Genomic DNA, 16,477 nt, shown 5'->3' on the forward strand with positions numbered 1-16,477 from the left:
AGGCCACTAAATGCATCAAGGAACAACCTAATGGAAGAACAACTATATAAGATAAAAAAGAATAGAAAAGATCAGCTTATATGCATGCTCTTTTCCCCTCAATATTTTGCAGGTGTGATAAACAAAAGTATAAACCGATAAGTCTTTTTTCTTATGTGATAAATTGGTGTTTGGTAAAATCTTCTGCAAACCGTTCAACTTGTATATCGAAAAGGATGTTAGGAATTGGGTCCTTCCTTCACACAGAAAAAGATGCGTCGTTTGTGATGTGCATAACAACAGCCGTTCTCCCTGTTTGGCCCATCGGACGGTCAGGATCCCAAGTAGATGATCATCCGCAGACGAGCACGGATGCCGCGTAACGTTGCGAAGTTTAAACCAGTCGAACCGCTACAACGCCACACCGATTACCCCGAACGTCGTCTCCTGTGCTGCGCCCACAGAAACATGATTTGCGGGCCCCACTTAACCCGTTTGGGTACTTTATCGGGTTTCTTTCTCGTGTGCAGGGGCAGTGGCCTTAAATTACTACATTCTAACGACAAGTAGGAGAGAGAGAGAGAGGTCGTTGGAAGAAACCTCGCCGCGATTACGAATACCACCGGGATCTACTCCTCCGCCATTCTCCTCCTCTTCGGCTGTCGCAAGGGACGAGTGTTTGGCTCAGGGTCTCTCTCCTCCTCCGAGATCGAATGGGGACGCTAGAGAGCTGGCGGAAGGCCTACGGCGCGCTCAAGGATACAACCACCGTCAGCCTCGCCAAGGTCAACAGCGAGTTCAAGGTCCGATCTCCTCCTTCATATCGCAATCATAATGGCATTTTTGTGCTCCGTTCATCCCGGAATCCGACACTGGTACATCTTGTTTGATGTCTTTGGACTCTTGCGTTGTCGAAGGATCTTGACATTGCCGTCGTCAAGGCCACGAATCACGTGGAGTGCCCGCCCAAGGAACGCCACATTAGAAGTGAGTCCCTCGGCTTCAGATTCTTGTTTTTGGTATACAATCTTCTGCTTAGCTCAACGGATCCGTATTCTGAATTGTTGGGATCATTAGAACAGAACTAGGATCTTTGATAGCCTTCCTTGGATTTTGCAAAACGCGCAGTAAATGGATCTTGTATGTCTGATTTACTGGTACGATCTAATCTCATGGTTTCTCTGTGCGTAATTTAGAGATTTTTGTTGCTACGTCGGCAAATTGCCCACGGTCTGATGTCGCTTACTGCGTGCACGCACTGGCTAGGAGATTGTCCAAGACTCGTAACTGGGTGGTAAGTGCCCTTGTTATTTGTACCCGACAATGCTCGTTGATTTCTCCAGGTTGGAAATGTGATGCATCATTTCGATCCTATTCGAGTTCAGTAACTGATCGTGAGTAATCCAAAGCAATCTTTTGTTTAATAAAGGAGTTAAAAAACGATTTGTTAAACATCTATCTTTAGCGCAACCAATGAATTAGAGAATTTGCAGAAGAATCCACTTGCTTATGCTAACTTTAAGTTTTAATGACATTTTTCATCTATCACTGCCGCTTGTCGAGCTTATGATTTATAAAATTTTTTATAGTTATGCAGATTCAGGAGACTTTATAATTTATGATACTTCATATATTTGACAGAGCTTTTGTGCTGTAAATATTGTACAGGTTGCACTGAAGTCATTGATAGTTATCCACAGGGCATTGAGAGAGGGAGATACTCCATTCAGAGACGAGCTATTACACTATTGCCATAAAGCAAATATTCTACAGATATCATATTTCAAGGACGATTCTAGTTCTGTTGGTTAGTTTACTTTGACATTTTGCACAATAAATTCTGGTAAAGGGCGTTTCTTATATTTCATTTTCTTCTTTTAGCTTGGGACTGCTCTGCATGGGTTCGAACCTATTCACTATTCCTGGAGGAGAGACTTGAATGCTTTAGGATCCTAAGATATGACATTGAAGCAGAGGACTTGAGAAGATCTTCAGATGATTCCTCAAAGGTCTATTTTTCACTTCTAAGAGCCAGTTTGTTGTACAAACATGCATTTTCTTTTTTAGTAGCTCTTTTTATAAGTTTTTGGTCTTCCAGAATTGCAGTAGAACAAGAACTTTAGGTTGTCAGCAGCTTCTAGAGCAGTTGCCAGCTTTACAACAGTTGCTTTTCCGGCTTGTTGAATGCAAGGTTGGCCAAAGGCAATGAAGTTGGGAGGATTTTTCTTATTTTTAGTAATGATTACTAAGTTCTTCCTCTCGTATTAGTTCAGTGTTATTTACTTGCAAATATTTTTACTTGTTTTAGCCTGAAGGAGCAGCATTTGGCAACTATCTTATACAGTATGCCTTGGCTCTGGTATGTTTATGCTCCTTTTTGTGTTATCTTGGTGAAAAAATACAAACCATGAATTATGAGATCTGATACATGCCTTTTCAGCAAACTTAGAAACCTTATCAGGAAAGCCTTGAGCTCTATTAACTATTACTTCAATCTTAATCAGCATTTACAAGTTACTAATATCGGTTGGTTGAATTCCTTAAAGATCGCATATTGGCCATAGTGCCAAGCAGACTCTACCTTCTCCTTCATCCTTGTTCGGGCTTATTGAGACTTTATTACTTAAATGAGCCAATTATCATTTAAAGTCTTTTTTATCTCTTCCATGAAAACAAAAGATGATTACTTTATCTCTTGTAGAGAAACCTTCTTGTCCAAGTTCTTCAATATGAATTTAGATTGCAACTGATTATTTTATTATTCAGAATTTTTCTCAATTAAATACATTAACATCCCCAAGAATTGCAGATCATCTCAGATCCTCACAGGCACATTTCAGTTTTCTGTTTCATACAGAGTGGGACTTAAGAATTGTTGCAACTGTGACAAATTTGACCTGAGCATTTTTTACTGTTCATGAGTTAGGTTTTAAAAGAGAGCTTTAAAACCTATTGTGCAATCAACGATGGGATAATCAATCTTGTGGATTTGGTAATGTTCTTTTTCATAGTTTTTATCTGGCTTGCATCAGTTTAGCCCTTTCCCTCTTTTGATGAATCAATAATTCACTGCAGTTCTTTGAGATGTCAAGACATGAGGCTATTAAAGCGCTCAGCATCTATAAAAGAGCAGGCCAGCTGGTATCTTGCATCATTTTGGGCTTTGTTTCTCTTTAATAAGAAGAGGAAGTGCCAGAAAATTTCTTGACAAAACTAATTCAAGTTGAATCTTATATATTGACAGGCAAAAAATCTTTCTGAATTTTATGAGTTCTGCAAAGCTCTGGAGCTTGCCAGGAACTTTCAGTTTCCAATTTTGAGAGAGGTGATTTGGTCATCTTAACTTGAACTTGACTTGCACCCTTCATACCCACCTTTTATAGTCATGGTCTATATATGCTTTTGATGTCAATACCTACTCTTCAGCCACCTCCTTCATTTATAGCAACCATGGAAGAATACATTAGAGAAGCACCCAAAATTGGTTCAGTCTCAAACCTGACACTGGTGAGTGTATTTAAGCATTTACCACATATATACGGATTCCAGTGTGCAATTATGCTATATTTGATTTACAATGGCCTTCGATATAAAATGGAGCATGTGAACATTTATATATCCATTTTTACATGCATATGATTTGTTTTATAAAATTTATTCTTGGAGCATGTGAACATTTATATATCCATCTTTACATGCATATGATTTGTTTTATAAAATTTATTCTTATGTGTATAAGAGTATCAATGGAAACAGTCCCATTATACTTCTTAAATAATTCTTTTTTGTTATTAATTACAATGGTCTTGAACAAACTTAGTCCTTAGTTCTGTTCTGCATAATGCAGCTCAATTATGCTTTTGAAAAATGAATTGTTGCACTGACTGAAATGCTCTAAATTTCAATCTGATACAATATTGGGTGGTAGGCTTACTGTCAGGTACATCTAGGTACCAATCAGCTCAGTGTCTGAAAACATGATACAGTGAGAAATTAAAATGTTCCATTTATCAAATTAATTGACATAATTTTTCTGTCCTCTAGGAGCATGGATTTTGGCAATAATGCATAATTTTGGTGATCAATTATTGAACAATCAGAGCTAAATCTGTTCTATAATGTGCAAAGTTATCACTTTGGTTCTCTCACAGTTCACTTTAGATGCTTGGACAGCAGGATGATATATCTGTGAGAAAGAACGAGAACATCAGTAGTGCAAAATTGATTTATTTCATTTTATTTTCATGCTTCAGAGCAAATAGTAAGCTATTGTATCTGCAATACATTTAAGAGATACTTGATATGCGTGGTATATATCAGTCTGATAAGGGACCTATATGGGCGGTACATACTGATCTATTGGCACGTTCCATCATATTATGTGTTGGTACATTTGTACGGATCGGTACGTATTGTACCAACGGTTGGTCGGTACATTGATATGGACTAGTAAGGTGAACCATGATCCTAACAATCAAATCTTGTTCGGCCATTTGCTAAATTGGTGGAAGTTTAAATGTACACTTACTGAAGTTCAAATAGTGACTTGGAATATTGAAAATATTATGTCCTTTTTACCTTATATTGAAAAACTATATGACTAAAAAAACTAGATGATTGTGCATTTTCTAACTATCAGTTGATATCTTATGTTCATCCTCTTTTTGCTGGTAAAAGGAGTTGGAGTTCGCTATAGAACTCCTCCACATGTTTTATCAAGTCAATATTAGCTAGAATTGTTTTTCTATCAGGATGTAGTGTCAACTGCCTTCAATTAATTATGGCATTGATTCCAAGGAAAAACTTTTAGGTGGAAACAATTTGACTTCGATTAATTAAATTAAAGAATCTTACAAGAAAGCAGCTTCTAATATTTTCCCACATGAAACAGTTATTTTCTTCTCCTCTCAAATTTGTATCAACTGGTTTGTGGTACTTGACTTTTCCAATTTGTTTTTGCCTCAGCATTTAGATTCTGTTGCCTTTTTTTCCTCCAAATTCCTATACATCAATTCTCTCAAAGATCACATACTATGATAGATTTATCTTTAATGTTGAAGCAGGAATATCAGGAAAGAAACTCATTGGCATATAAACAAGATGAAACTTCTTCCCCAGAGTCTTCAGAGAAACCTGTTGTAGAAGATACCGAACCTTCACCAGTTGAATTTGTTGAGAAAAAAGAACCTGTTGCTGAGATCCCAGCTGAGCCAGCAATGATGGGTGATTTACTGGTACAATTCCCTTTTCCACCTTTTCTTCCTTCTGTTTGCAGTTGGCATTTTCAATTTAATATCTGATTCGATATCATAATTTGCGATGAAGGGTTTGGATGAAATAATTCCAGTTGCTGCTGAGCTTGATGAGATTAATGCATTGGCTCTGGCTATTCCACCTGGTAATTCCATCATTTTTTACAAGTTGCATCTTTTTTAGAATGTATTGTATTTTCTATCTGGCTGATGCTTATAAATTTGCGCTCATGGTTATTGCCTTGGCTTTTTTTATTTCACATGAGTAGAAAGATAGGATGTAAATGTTGAAATTAAGTTTAATTTAGTCGATCTTACGGATGAAGAAATATTATCATATCTTGAAAAAGGATATGGATCTTTTGAAAAGATGAAGAATATCTTAGATATTTTGGAAGAAGGTAAAATCCTCTTCAAAGATGTTGTAATCTCTTAAAAGTTGATATGTCTAGAAAATTGTTAAGATATCTTGGAGAAAAGATATATCTAAAAAGTTAAAAATTGAGAAAATTTTTAGTTTTTGTCTTTTATAAATGTTGTCTTATCCTATCATCTCATATAAATAGATGAGAGGAGATCATTTGAATGTAAACTTGAACATTCGAGACCAAAATAAAGTTAGGCTTTTATCTTCTTCCTCAACCATTCTTCTTCCACAACTCCACCTCATTTTTAACAAAGTGATGTCGCAGCCAAGTTATCCAAGATGGCTATCAATATATCATTCTCTATATCCTATCTTACCAACAATTATGAAAATTAGAGTATCCAAATGAAGGCCTTGCTTAGATCACAAGATGTATGGGAGATAGTAGAGAAGGGATATAATGAGCTCCAAGATGAAGCTACACTCATGGCGAGTCAAAAGAATTCCTTAAGGGATATAAGAAAGTAAGACAAAAAAAGCTCTTTTTTTTTATCTATCAAGGGCTTGATGAAGGAGCATTCGAGAAAGTTGCCATCACCACCAACTCCAAGCAAGCATGAGAGATTCTTCAAAATTTTTATAAAAGAAAAGAGAATATGAAGAAGGTATGATTCCAAGCTCATGGGGTGAGATTGAAGCATTAAAGATGAAGTAGGCATAATCCATTTCAGACTACTTCACAAGAGTCTTGGTCATTATTAACCAACTAAGAAGAAATAGTGAGACATTACAAGACAACTGAGTGGTGGAGAAATTTCTAAGATCCTTGGATGTAAAATTTGACTATGTTGTTGTGGCCATTGAAGAATCAAAGGATCTGCCATGACCATTGATGAATTTATAGACTCATTGCAAGCTAATGAATAAAGAATACAAAAGAAGAAGTAAGAATAAATAGAGCAAACTCTTCAAAGCAAGCTTTCCCTTAAAGACAATAATAAAGAAGCTCAAGGAGAAAGAACCAAAAAGGTCATGGTCATGGTCCTAGCTATGGTGGAGACCATGGAATTGGCCGAGGACAATTACAACACAATAATAATGATGAAGAATGCCCCAAGAAAGGAGAAAGATGTGGTTCCTTGAGAGAAAGAATGTATAATAAATCTAAATTTCATTATTATACTTACAACAAGATTGGTCATTATTTATCGAAATATTAGTATAATGATTTTAACCAAGTTGATGAGAAGGCTAACTATATGAAAAAAGATTTAAAAAAAATGAGTTTATCTTATTGCTAGAACAAAAAAGAAGGAAATATCCACAATAAAGATCTTTGATACTTGAATAGTAAAGCAAACAATCACATGTGTGGGCATAAGCATATGTTCATAGAGCAAGATAAAGAAGTCAATGGACAAGTTTCTTTTGCAGACTTCTCAAAGGTGAAAATAAAGGGGAAAGGCAAAATCCTTATTCAAGCTAAAAATAAAAATCATCATTTTATTTCTAATGTCTATTCTATGCCCAACATTAAGATAAATATTTTAAGTTTGAGATAACTTTTGGAGAAAGGATATAAATTATAATGTGCATATAGAGAATAGAACACTCATACTAAGAAATCAAAGCATAAAGATAATTGCACAAGTGTAAATGATCAAAAAGTTATTTATATTGAACATAAAGCATGTTGATCATAAATGTTTGAATGCTAATTTGATAGATAGCTCTTGGATATGACACTTGAGGCTTGGATATCTCAACCTTGGTGCACTCAAGTTATTATCAAACAAAAGGATGGTGGAAGGATTACCACACATCAACTCTCAAAATCAATTTTGTGAGGCATGTATTCTTGACAAGCAACTAAGGAAGAGCTTTCCAAAGGAGTCAATCTATCATGTAAAGAGGCCTCTTGAACTAATCCAAACTGACATATGTGGACCAATATCTCCAACTTCTTATGGTGAGCATTGTTATTTTCCAACATTTATTGATAATTTTAGTAGGAAAACATGAGTCTAATTCCTAAAGGAGAAATAAGAGGTTTTGAATCATTCAAGAAGTTCAAAGCATTGTGGAGAACCAAAGTGGTTATACCATCAAGGCCTTATGATTGGACCATAGAGGAGAATTCACATCAGAGTTTGAAGGCTTTTGTGAAGCATGTAGTATTCAAAGACCATTAATGACAACTTATTCATCTTAAGAAAATGGTTTGGTGGAGAGAAAAAATCGAACCATCCTCAACATGGTCAAAAGCATGCTACAAAATAAGATGTCAAAGGAGTTTTCGGGTGAAGTCATTGTATATGCGGTTTACCTACTCAAAAGATGTCCAACAATGAGTTTTGAAGACATAACACCACAAGAAACTTGGAGTGGCAAGAAGCCTAACATCTTTCATTTAAAGATTTTTGGATGTATTGCCTATGCTTCTGTTTCAGATGAAAGAAAAATAAAATTGGATGACAAAAGTTTCAAATATATTTTCATTGACTATAATACTCGATCTAAAGCCTACAAGTTATGTAATCCAAAAGAACAGAAAATGTATGTGAGTAGAGATGTGGAGTTTCATACAGATGGAGTATGGAATTGGAGTATAAATATGGAGGAATGCAAAGACAAAGTGATAAATGAAGATCTTACACCTCTATCATCTCTTTATATCAAGCTTATCTTTTGAAGAAAGTCCGACATCAAGAAAAACAAGGAGCATATAAGAATTGTACGAGGTGATAAACCAACTCAATCTTGTTTATCTTTATGCTATTGAAGAAGTTTTTTTTTTGAAAATACAATTAAAGATAAGAAGTGGAGGAAAGGAATAGATAAGGAGATTAATGCTATAAAGAAGAACAAAACATGATAGATCACAACTTTACCTAAAGGTCATGAACCCATAAGAGTCAGATGAGTTTCTAAGATTGAAAAAGTCTTTATATGGGTTGAAGCAAACTCTAAGGGCTTGGAATGCTAAGATTGATGCTTACTCTAAACTTAATGGTTTCAAGCAATGTCCTTATGAGTATTCTTTGTACTTTAAAGAAGAAGATGGAAGCATGTTACATATTTGCTTGCATGTAGATGATCTAATCTTTACAAAGAATAATCCTCATATATTCTAAGATTTCAAGCAAGCCATGACAAAGGAGTTTGATATGATCGATATGAGGTTGATGTCTTATTTCCTTGGCATAAAGTGAAACAAAGCGAAGAGGGTATCTTCATTTCATAAGAAGCATATGCAAGATAAGTTCTTAAAAGATTCAAGATGGAAGATTGCAACCCAATTAGCACATTGATAGATTGTGGTGTCAAGCTATCAAAGAATGATTAAGACAAAGAAATATATGCAACTCTTTACAAGAGCTTGGTTGGAAATTTAAAATATCTAACATGCACAAGACCAAACATTCCATATAGCATCGGCCATCGGATTAGTAAGCCAATTTATGGAGGAGTTTAAATCAACTCATTGGAAGGCCACTAAATGAATTTTATGCTACATCAATAGGTACTCTCTCCAAATGGTTTATTCAATTCAAGTTCTAACAATTTTCAACTTCTCAGATATTTCGATAGCAATTGGAGAGGAGATGTTGATGATATAGAAGAAACACATACGGATTTATGTTTTATATGAGAGATACCACAATCACTTAGACATCTAAAAAGTAACAAATCGTGACACTCTCAACTTTTGAAGCCGAATAGATTGTGGCATTCTCAAGCGCTTGTCATGCTATATAGTTAAGAAGCTTGCCAGAGAAGATGCATGTCAAATAAGAAGCAACATAAATTTACATCAACAACAAATTCACTATTTCGCTAGCAAAGAACCCGATGCATCATGAAAGGAGCAAGCACATTGACTTGAAATGTCACTTTTTCCGGGAGCATGTGAAGATAAATAAAGTTGAACTCATTCCTATCAAGACTCAAGACTAAGTAACCAATATGTTACCAAACCACTTGGAGTTCACTCATTTACCAAGTTTAAGTCACTTCTTGGCATGATGGATGAAAAAAAATTAACCTTAAGGGGGATTGTTGAAATTAAGCTTAATTTAGTCCATCTTACTTGATCTTATATGAAGAAAGATTTTGGCATTTTGAAAAATGGCATGGATCTTTTGAAAAGATGAGAATATCTTGGATATTTTAGAAGAAGATAAAATCCTGTTGGAAAATGTTGTAATTCCTCAAAAGTTGATATGTCTACAAAGTTGTCAAGATATCTTGTGAAAAGAAAATATATCATCTAGAAAGCTGAGGGAATCCTTAGTTTTTATCTTTTATGAATGTAGTTTTGTATTATCATCTCCTATAAATTGATGAGAGGAGATCATAAGCTTTAACATCTGAAACCAAAACAAATTTAGACTTTTATTTTCTTCCCCAATTATTCTTCTTCCACAACTCCACCTCATTTCTAACAGTAAAACCATACACAATGCCAAATGCTTGTTTTCTGCCTGTATCCATTCATCCAACTAAGTGATAAACTTGCACATTTAGAATATTTTGTTTGCGTTCTATGGTGCCTCTCTAAGTATTTTGTCCATTAACTTGAATTTTCTTTCAAAATTTTGTGCATATATCTATAGGGGGTGATTCTATATCGACAGCCACTGGTGATTTATTCAGTCCGGGAGACTCTTCAGGCTGGGAGCTGGCACTGGTGACAACATCAAGCAACAATAACAACCAACCCACTGAAAGCAAGCTGGTATGTGTTGTTTACATGGCAAGATTAAATCCTGTTTTAGGCAACAATAACTGCTTAAAACACTGCTTGCTGATTTCTCTTGTTATCTTCCTGGACCAGCTTTTCCATTTTTCTGTCAAGAGAAGTGTGTCTAGATTGCCTAAGTTCTGTGGTGATCAATATGTATCTTGTTTTCTTGAAGTAGCTAGGAATGACCATAGACCAAATAAAGGACTAAGAAGTTATATAATAGTTGAAATATCATAAGTTCTCAAAGATCCAGTTTTATTGTAAGTGGAAGTCGTATCCATCACTTTGGATATGAAATATGTGAGATGAGACCGCTTATCATTATATCAGCTTAGTCCAACAATAACTTGTTTCTGATACTATGTCAAATCATGCAATTATCTTCCATTAATAAGTCCAGTTTGTTTGCCCTTAACAGGCTGGTGGATTCGACCAGCTCCTGCTCGATAGCTTGTATGATGATGCTGCTAGGAGACTGCAGAATACAGCAGTATGTCATGGTGGAGTAGCTGCCAATCCTTACGAATCCATGGACCCTTTTGTTATGTCGAACTACATTGCACCTCCACCCAATGTCCAAATGGCTTTAATGACACAGCAGCAGCAGCAGCGGCAGCAACAGAACATGATCGTCCCACAAACCTATCAGCCTCATTTTTCTCATCCCCAGGTTGCATCCTCCAATCCATTTGGTGATCCATTTGCTGCCCCTCTTCAAGGGAGTTCAAGTTTAATCTGAACAACAAATTCTTGTCCTCATATTCAAATTCTTATTATTTTCTTGCTTGTACATTAACATTTTGTTCGTGATGATATATAGAAGAATTGGGAGAGTAACTTCTTGTCACTTGCCAGTGGTGTTTGAATTTGCTCAGAAAAGTATTTTCCTGTGTATGTTTATTCCATTGTAAATTGGTGATGTATTATTCTCTGCTTTCAAAATATATTTTATCCTATCGTCCAATCTGTAAGCGTATCTAATGCATCTTTTGTTTCGAGATATAATGAGAGGTGAATTAATTTTACTGTTATCCCAAGTCTTGTTTAGTATCACATATTCAAGCTATGATTTGGCATAAAAAAGAAAACAAAAATTCTAGTAGTATATAACCCAATAATTTTGTTAGAAACCAAAGATTATAAAGGATTAATTATTAATGAGATGCTCATCAAATGCATCTTTTTTTTTTTAATGTTTTCATAGCAAAAGAATGTCGTTGGGGGCTAATTATATATTACTCATCTAATTAGATCTATTTAATATTTCAGTCCTTAGATTTAAAAAAATTATATTAGAATCCGTATAATTTCATTAAAATATTTAACTTTATGTATCATAACATTGTCAATTTTATCGATGGAAGATATAGTATATGATAGCACGTGCGGAAATGACATAAAAATAATAGATAAAAAAATAATTTTAACATCCTAGTTACGTTTTCGGTAGTGGATGACGACGTCGCTATAGGTTGTGGGTAGTTATGGTTGATGATAACTATACAAGGATGTCCTTAGAAACGAGCTAGGTAAAGTCCTAAAGGTGGAGTTGAGGGTTCCCCTTTTTGTCTCATCTCTCAACATGCGGAGAAAGAAGGATGAGCAATGCCAAGTAACGAAAGAGGGAAAAAAGATGAGAAATTAGGGAAGGAGAAAAGAAGGATGAGGAATTAAGGAAGGGGGTTAGAAGGATGAGCATCATCCTTCCCTGTATCATTGTTGACATTGATGCAAATGCAAAGCAATATCACTCTGCATCAACGTCGATGTCAATATAGATATTAGTGTCAGTATAGATGTCAAGCGATGCTCTGCATCTGCGTCAACGCTTTGTTATCTACATCTGTGTTGACGCTAAGTGTAATATCCTTCGTTTATGAAATTTGTGTAAGGATCTATTTATAAATTGGAGGACCTATATGTAAATATAGAAATTGAGGATTCTTTGATAACAAAGAATTTACATCTATGTCGACGCTAATGCAAATGTCAAGTGATCTTTTCGCTGCTTTACATCTGTGTGACGTCGATGCAGATGCAAAGCATTGACATTTGCGATATCATCTTCTTCATCTTCTCTTACCTCACTTTTTCACTGTAGCTCTCTCTCCTCATTCTTCTCTTTTTGTAAGAAGTCATAGAAGTCCCTCGACTCCATTTCCATGACTCTACCTAGTACGTCTTTAAGGACATCCCCGTAATATTCTTGTCAACCACTGGATCGTTTTTACTGACCCCAATAATGTCATCGTTCATAAAAATATAATTTGAACGTTAAAATTAATTTTTATATCATTTTCGTATTATTTTTACACGTGTTATAATATCGTCTGCCGATAAATTCAATGATATTAAGATAAATAAAGTTAAAAAAATTTATTTTTATAATAATAATAATTTTAATATAAAAATTTTAAATATAAGAATCGGGTACTAATGAAACCATGCAATAATCTATCCTTATCCCTGTCCTTGAGGTATCACGTGCGAACACGTGACTTGTTGCAGGTATTAAATTCATCCCATCGCCGTCTCTCTCGTCGGGGAAACATTTGATGGCCGGGATACTGTCGCGAGCCCTATTTCGAACCTCCCAAGCCCTGTTCCGAGATCCTTGCTCCTCCCCCCACCACCTCTTCCTCTCCGGCTCCCGGTCGCCCGCCCTCTCTTTCCTCCCCCGCCTTCTCAGCTTCCGCGGCCGTTCCGACCGACCGGCCAAGGCGGAGATCGTCGAGATCGACCTCGGCACGGAGGTCGAGGTAGCCGAGGTCGACATCGTCCGCCATCTCGACGACGCGATCCACGCGATTCTGGTTCGCAAATCCGCCCCCGAGTGGCTCCCTTTCATCCCGGGGTCCTCCTACTGGGTCCCGCCCCGCCGGCGGGCTCTTGGCCTCCTGGAGCTGGTCGCTAAGTTCACGAATCCGCTGACGGAGGAGGAGACCATGTCCTTCACCACCATCCGCGGGTGGCCCTCGTCATCATACTTCGTGGAAGGTAAATTAATAAGGATCGATCTGCTTGTTTGTGAAATTATTGACGAATAAAGATGATATCTGTTGTTACTGCGATTTCTTTTGCACACCAGTATATCATCTTTAAGGGTTTCTTTCTCTTCGGCGATTACAAGTTGCCATGTGCTTGATATTAGTATTCACTAGGTGAGTTTTACCTCCTTCGTTGAGGATGCTGTTGATCAGAATCAGACAAATAGATCTGTTGCTTTCTTAATGTAGGAGAACCTTGTGACTTATGATAAGTTAGGCTCCTTAGCCATTTTGTATTTTTCTTTCAGAAGAGTTTCAAATGGGAGGTAGATCAATGGCCCTAATCCAAAAGACATTCTTTTTTTTATATATATCTAGATCATAGTCATCAACTGGACCTCGTCACAGTAAGTACACTCTGGATTTTGACCAAACAAGTTCCCGGATATCCTTAAGTTATTCCAGAATTGGATGTTGAAAAAGTATATGTTAACTAGAGATTCCCTTATTCAGAAGGGTTTTTTTTATACCAATTCATGCTCCTTTAGAGTCAATTCTTGCAAGTTGCTCTCCAGTTGAAAATTCTGCTCATCCATTCTCGCATAGCATATATGATCATCTAGAGGAGCCTTGAATCGATGATGTTTGTCGATGTGTGTAAAATTGCATCCTCACCTCATCCATGCTGGTTTTAACTGACATTGGTATTTAATTCCAAATAGATTATCGTGGCTAAACTAGCTTAAATGCTCCTGTTTTGTTCATTTGATAAATGTATTGGTTGTTCATTGGCTTGTGTCACAATTTGCTGATATTTCTTTTCACCTCTTACACGTCAGATTACAAGCTTGTTTTAAATATATAGAAACAACATTGCTTCTTCCGTGTCAACCTGAAATTTTCAAAATTTTCAACATGTTTTGCTACTTAATTATCTTCCAAAGGATACTATTTGTTTGGAGCACTTCAAAACATTCTATAGTGATTTTGAGGGTTACAAAATTGTTTGAATATATTAGCAGGGACTGTTTGTCAACAGTGGATGACTTATTTATCTGATTGAACTTTATAACCAAGTTTATATGTTATTCATTAACAATATTGTCATGATGTTCTGGAATTGCTTTTAATAAAATCAGTCTGATCATGATATCTCGTGTCAAGGACTTTGTTAGCACTGTTAATTTTGATGATGTTATGTGCAAAGCATATTAGGTTCCATGGTACTCTGTGGCTTGTTAGGTGGTCGCATTCATTTTTCATTGTGACTTTCTTTTTAACTTATGCTTTCCCAGTTGCCATTGTACGGCACAAGTGGAACATTAGCCACTGCATATGTTATTATCTGCTCCCACATTCTGTGTCTTTTGATTTCCCTTATGTGCAGCCTTTATGGAAGTACTTAAAAGAAGAGTCAACTTAATTTAGAGTTCTTACACAATTGATAGCTAAAGAACAGTGCTTTGATACAGAAGAAAAAAAAAGTCTTGTACATCTACCTTTGGAGTACTTCAAAATTGTGTGGATGGTATTAAAAGATGGTTTTGTACAAGAACATGACCCAGTCAGATTAGGGCAACTAATTTACCGTATTAAGATATCATATATGATACAGAGATGTGAATGCAGAAACACAAAATGAAAGAATTTCCAACTAGGGAAGTAGTGTTTAGAACTAAAAATTCTAATGGAGCTTCACGAATTGGCCATATTTGTTGGAATGTGTGGTAAAAATTTTGGCAGCATTGCTGAGGATAGAGGCTTAAAGTTGAGTCCTTGTATGTGGATCTCTGCTCCATGTCATAAATAGGAAATAAGCAATATGGGCAAAGTCATCACGGCAACCAACTTTTATCGAATTCTCTTTTTCTTGTTGCTGAATTTGTTTTCCCCACAGTTAGATTATTGTTTTTCTTTTCAACTATGTTAGAATATATTTAGTGTACGACACAAATTATCGATGATCCCAGCATTGTTGGATATAATAATTAGAGAATTCTTTGATTACATATGTCCAGTTGTCCTTTCACTTAAAACTTTCTCATATCATGTCTTGTACCGAACATATGTAAGTTCTCTTTGCTGGACTGATAGCTTTCTGGTGTCGGTACCGGTGACATGTGGAATCATAACTTTACAAGTGGACTTTACAAATTACAAGGGTTTTTTTGTCTGACATGATTTATGTGAGATTGACATTAGCGCCTATGTGGAACTGCAATTTTTTCCCCACAATTAATGGTTTATTGACCAGATAAATTGGCTTCAGGCAAGCATCCAGTGAAGAAGAGTCGCAAAAAGACACCAGCACAATCTGATGACGAGGAATGATCTGCAGCCAACAAAGAAAAGGGGGGTAGATTGGACATATTTCACAAAGTACTATTAATCCGTCTGCATCAATAGTGTTCCTGAAAACTCAGCTGTTTGTCATATTGGTGGTTCTGCATCACTTTAGGGAGTAATAGTATAGCCAACAAGATGGCGCGGTACCGGTGGAAATTTTCATAGTTCATAAGATTTCTACTTCTTTGGTGAGATAATTTATGTTGTTCATATCTGAACATTGCTAATGTGCAGGCCTGGATGGATGCATCTAAACGATGACTTTCTTGTGCCCCGTAAAAGAAGAGATGTAAACAGACAAATGGAGTTGATAGTTTAAACAGACTGCCAAACTTATATACAAGCTTGAATTTTCTTCAACCGATAGAAAGCCAGCCTGAATTGATTACACTTTTTTTGTTGTTGTTTTTGGTTCTCGTTATTCAAATCTGAGGTTGGTTGGCAGTAAAATTGACTACTATCATTTCTTGTCTCTACAAACTGCTGCAAATCTGAGATTTGTTCTTCTGATCTAAGAAACATATGGGACTGACAAAAACTGGAATATTGGGTAATTTAACATCAACAACGTATGTTCATGCATTATCATGACTGGATTTGAAGTCTTGGATTTTGTGTGTGTGTTTTTTTTTTCTTGGTAGCAAATCATCTAAGAATATCTTCACAAAGTCTCTCTTGACTTGGTGAAGAATGACAACACAACATTAGAAATGTCTTGCAGAGCATATTCCCATTAAATAATTAGGCACCCAAATCTGTCTCTTTTGCGTCCCATAAGAGTTTGTTAGTGCCGTGTTGG

The 16,477-nt window shown here is 36.1% G+C and overlaps 2 protein-coding genes across 4 annotated transcripts; both read left to right on the forward strand.

Annotated features, from left to right (window-relative positions):
* The first annotated feature begins 577 nt into the window (after positions 1-577).
* LOC103976849 (putative clathrin assembly protein At4g25940) lies at positions 578-11,209 on the forward strand. Its single transcript, XM_009392179.3, has 15 exons — positions 578-782; positions 897-966; positions 1,176-1,273; positions 1,648-1,786; positions 1,861-1,988; positions 2,078-2,170; positions 2,288-2,338; positions 2,906-2,971; positions 3,055-3,120; positions 3,224-3,304; positions 3,406-3,486; positions 5,043-5,213; positions 5,305-5,377; positions 10,215-10,336; positions 10,764-11,209. The coding sequence occupies exons 1-15, from the start codon at positions 693-695 to the stop codon at positions 11,082-11,084; spliced, it is 1,650 nt and encodes a 549-aa protein (XP_009390454.2). The 5' UTR covers positions 578-692; the 3' UTR covers positions 11,085-11,209.
* A 1,630-nt stretch (positions 11,210-12,839) lies between these two features.
* On the forward strand, positions 12,840-16,038 carry LOC135582064 (uncharacterized). 3 transcript variants are annotated; one of them, XR_010494850.1, is made up of 3 exons: positions 12,868-13,342; positions 15,587-15,821; positions 15,913-16,038. XR_010494850.1 is itself a non-coding variant. In XM_065141749.1 (2 exons), the coding sequence occupies exons 1-2, from the start codon at positions 12,901-12,903 to the stop codon at positions 15,661-15,663; spliced, it is 504 nt and encodes a 167-aa protein (XP_064997821.1). In that variant the 5' UTR covers positions 12,840-12,900; the 3' UTR covers positions 15,664-16,038. The 3 variants fall into 3 exon arrangements, 2 of the variants coding, with proteins under 2 accessions (XP_064997821.1, XP_064997820.1); XM_065141749.1 differs by having other exon boundaries at positions 12,840-13,342; positions 15,602-16,038; XM_065141748.1 differs by having other exon boundaries at positions 15,587-16,038.
* Positions 16,039-16,477: the final 439 nt, after the last annotated feature.

The sequence above is a fragment of the Musa acuminata genome, chromosome BXJ3-3 (genome assembly GCF_036884655.1).
Source record: "Musa acuminata AAA Group cultivar baxijiao chromosome BXJ3-3, Cavendish_Baxijiao_AAA, whole genome shotgun sequence".
Taxonomy (NCBI): Eukaryota; Viridiplantae; Streptophyta; class Magnoliopsida; order Zingiberales; family Musaceae; genus Musa; species Musa acuminata.

What these genes read in the sequence shown, in the direction of transcription:
- LOC103976849 (XM_009392179.3), top strand. Translation starts at nt 693, where the DNA reads ATGGGGACGCTAGAGAGCTGGCGGAAGGCCTACGGCGCGCTCAAGGAT. An exon ending in GGCTCTGGCTATTCCACCTG is followed by an intron (nt 5,378 to 10,214) that starts GTAATTCCATCA and finishes ATATATCTATAG; the next exon opens with GGGGTGATTCTATATCGACA. An exon ending in AACCCACTGAAAGCAAGCTG is followed by an intron (nt 10,337 to 10,763) that starts GTATGTGTTGTT and finishes TGCCCTTAACAG; the next exon opens with GCTGGTGGATTCGACCAGCT.
- LOC135582064 (XM_065141748.1), top strand. Translation starts at nt 12,901, where the DNA reads ATGGCCGGGATACTGTCGCGAGCCCTATTTCGAACCTCCCAAGCCCTG. An exon ending in GTCATCATACTTCGTGGAAG is followed by an intron (nt 13,343 to 15,586) that starts GTAAATTAATAA and finishes TTTATTGACCAG; the next exon opens with ATAAATTGGCTTCAGGCAAG.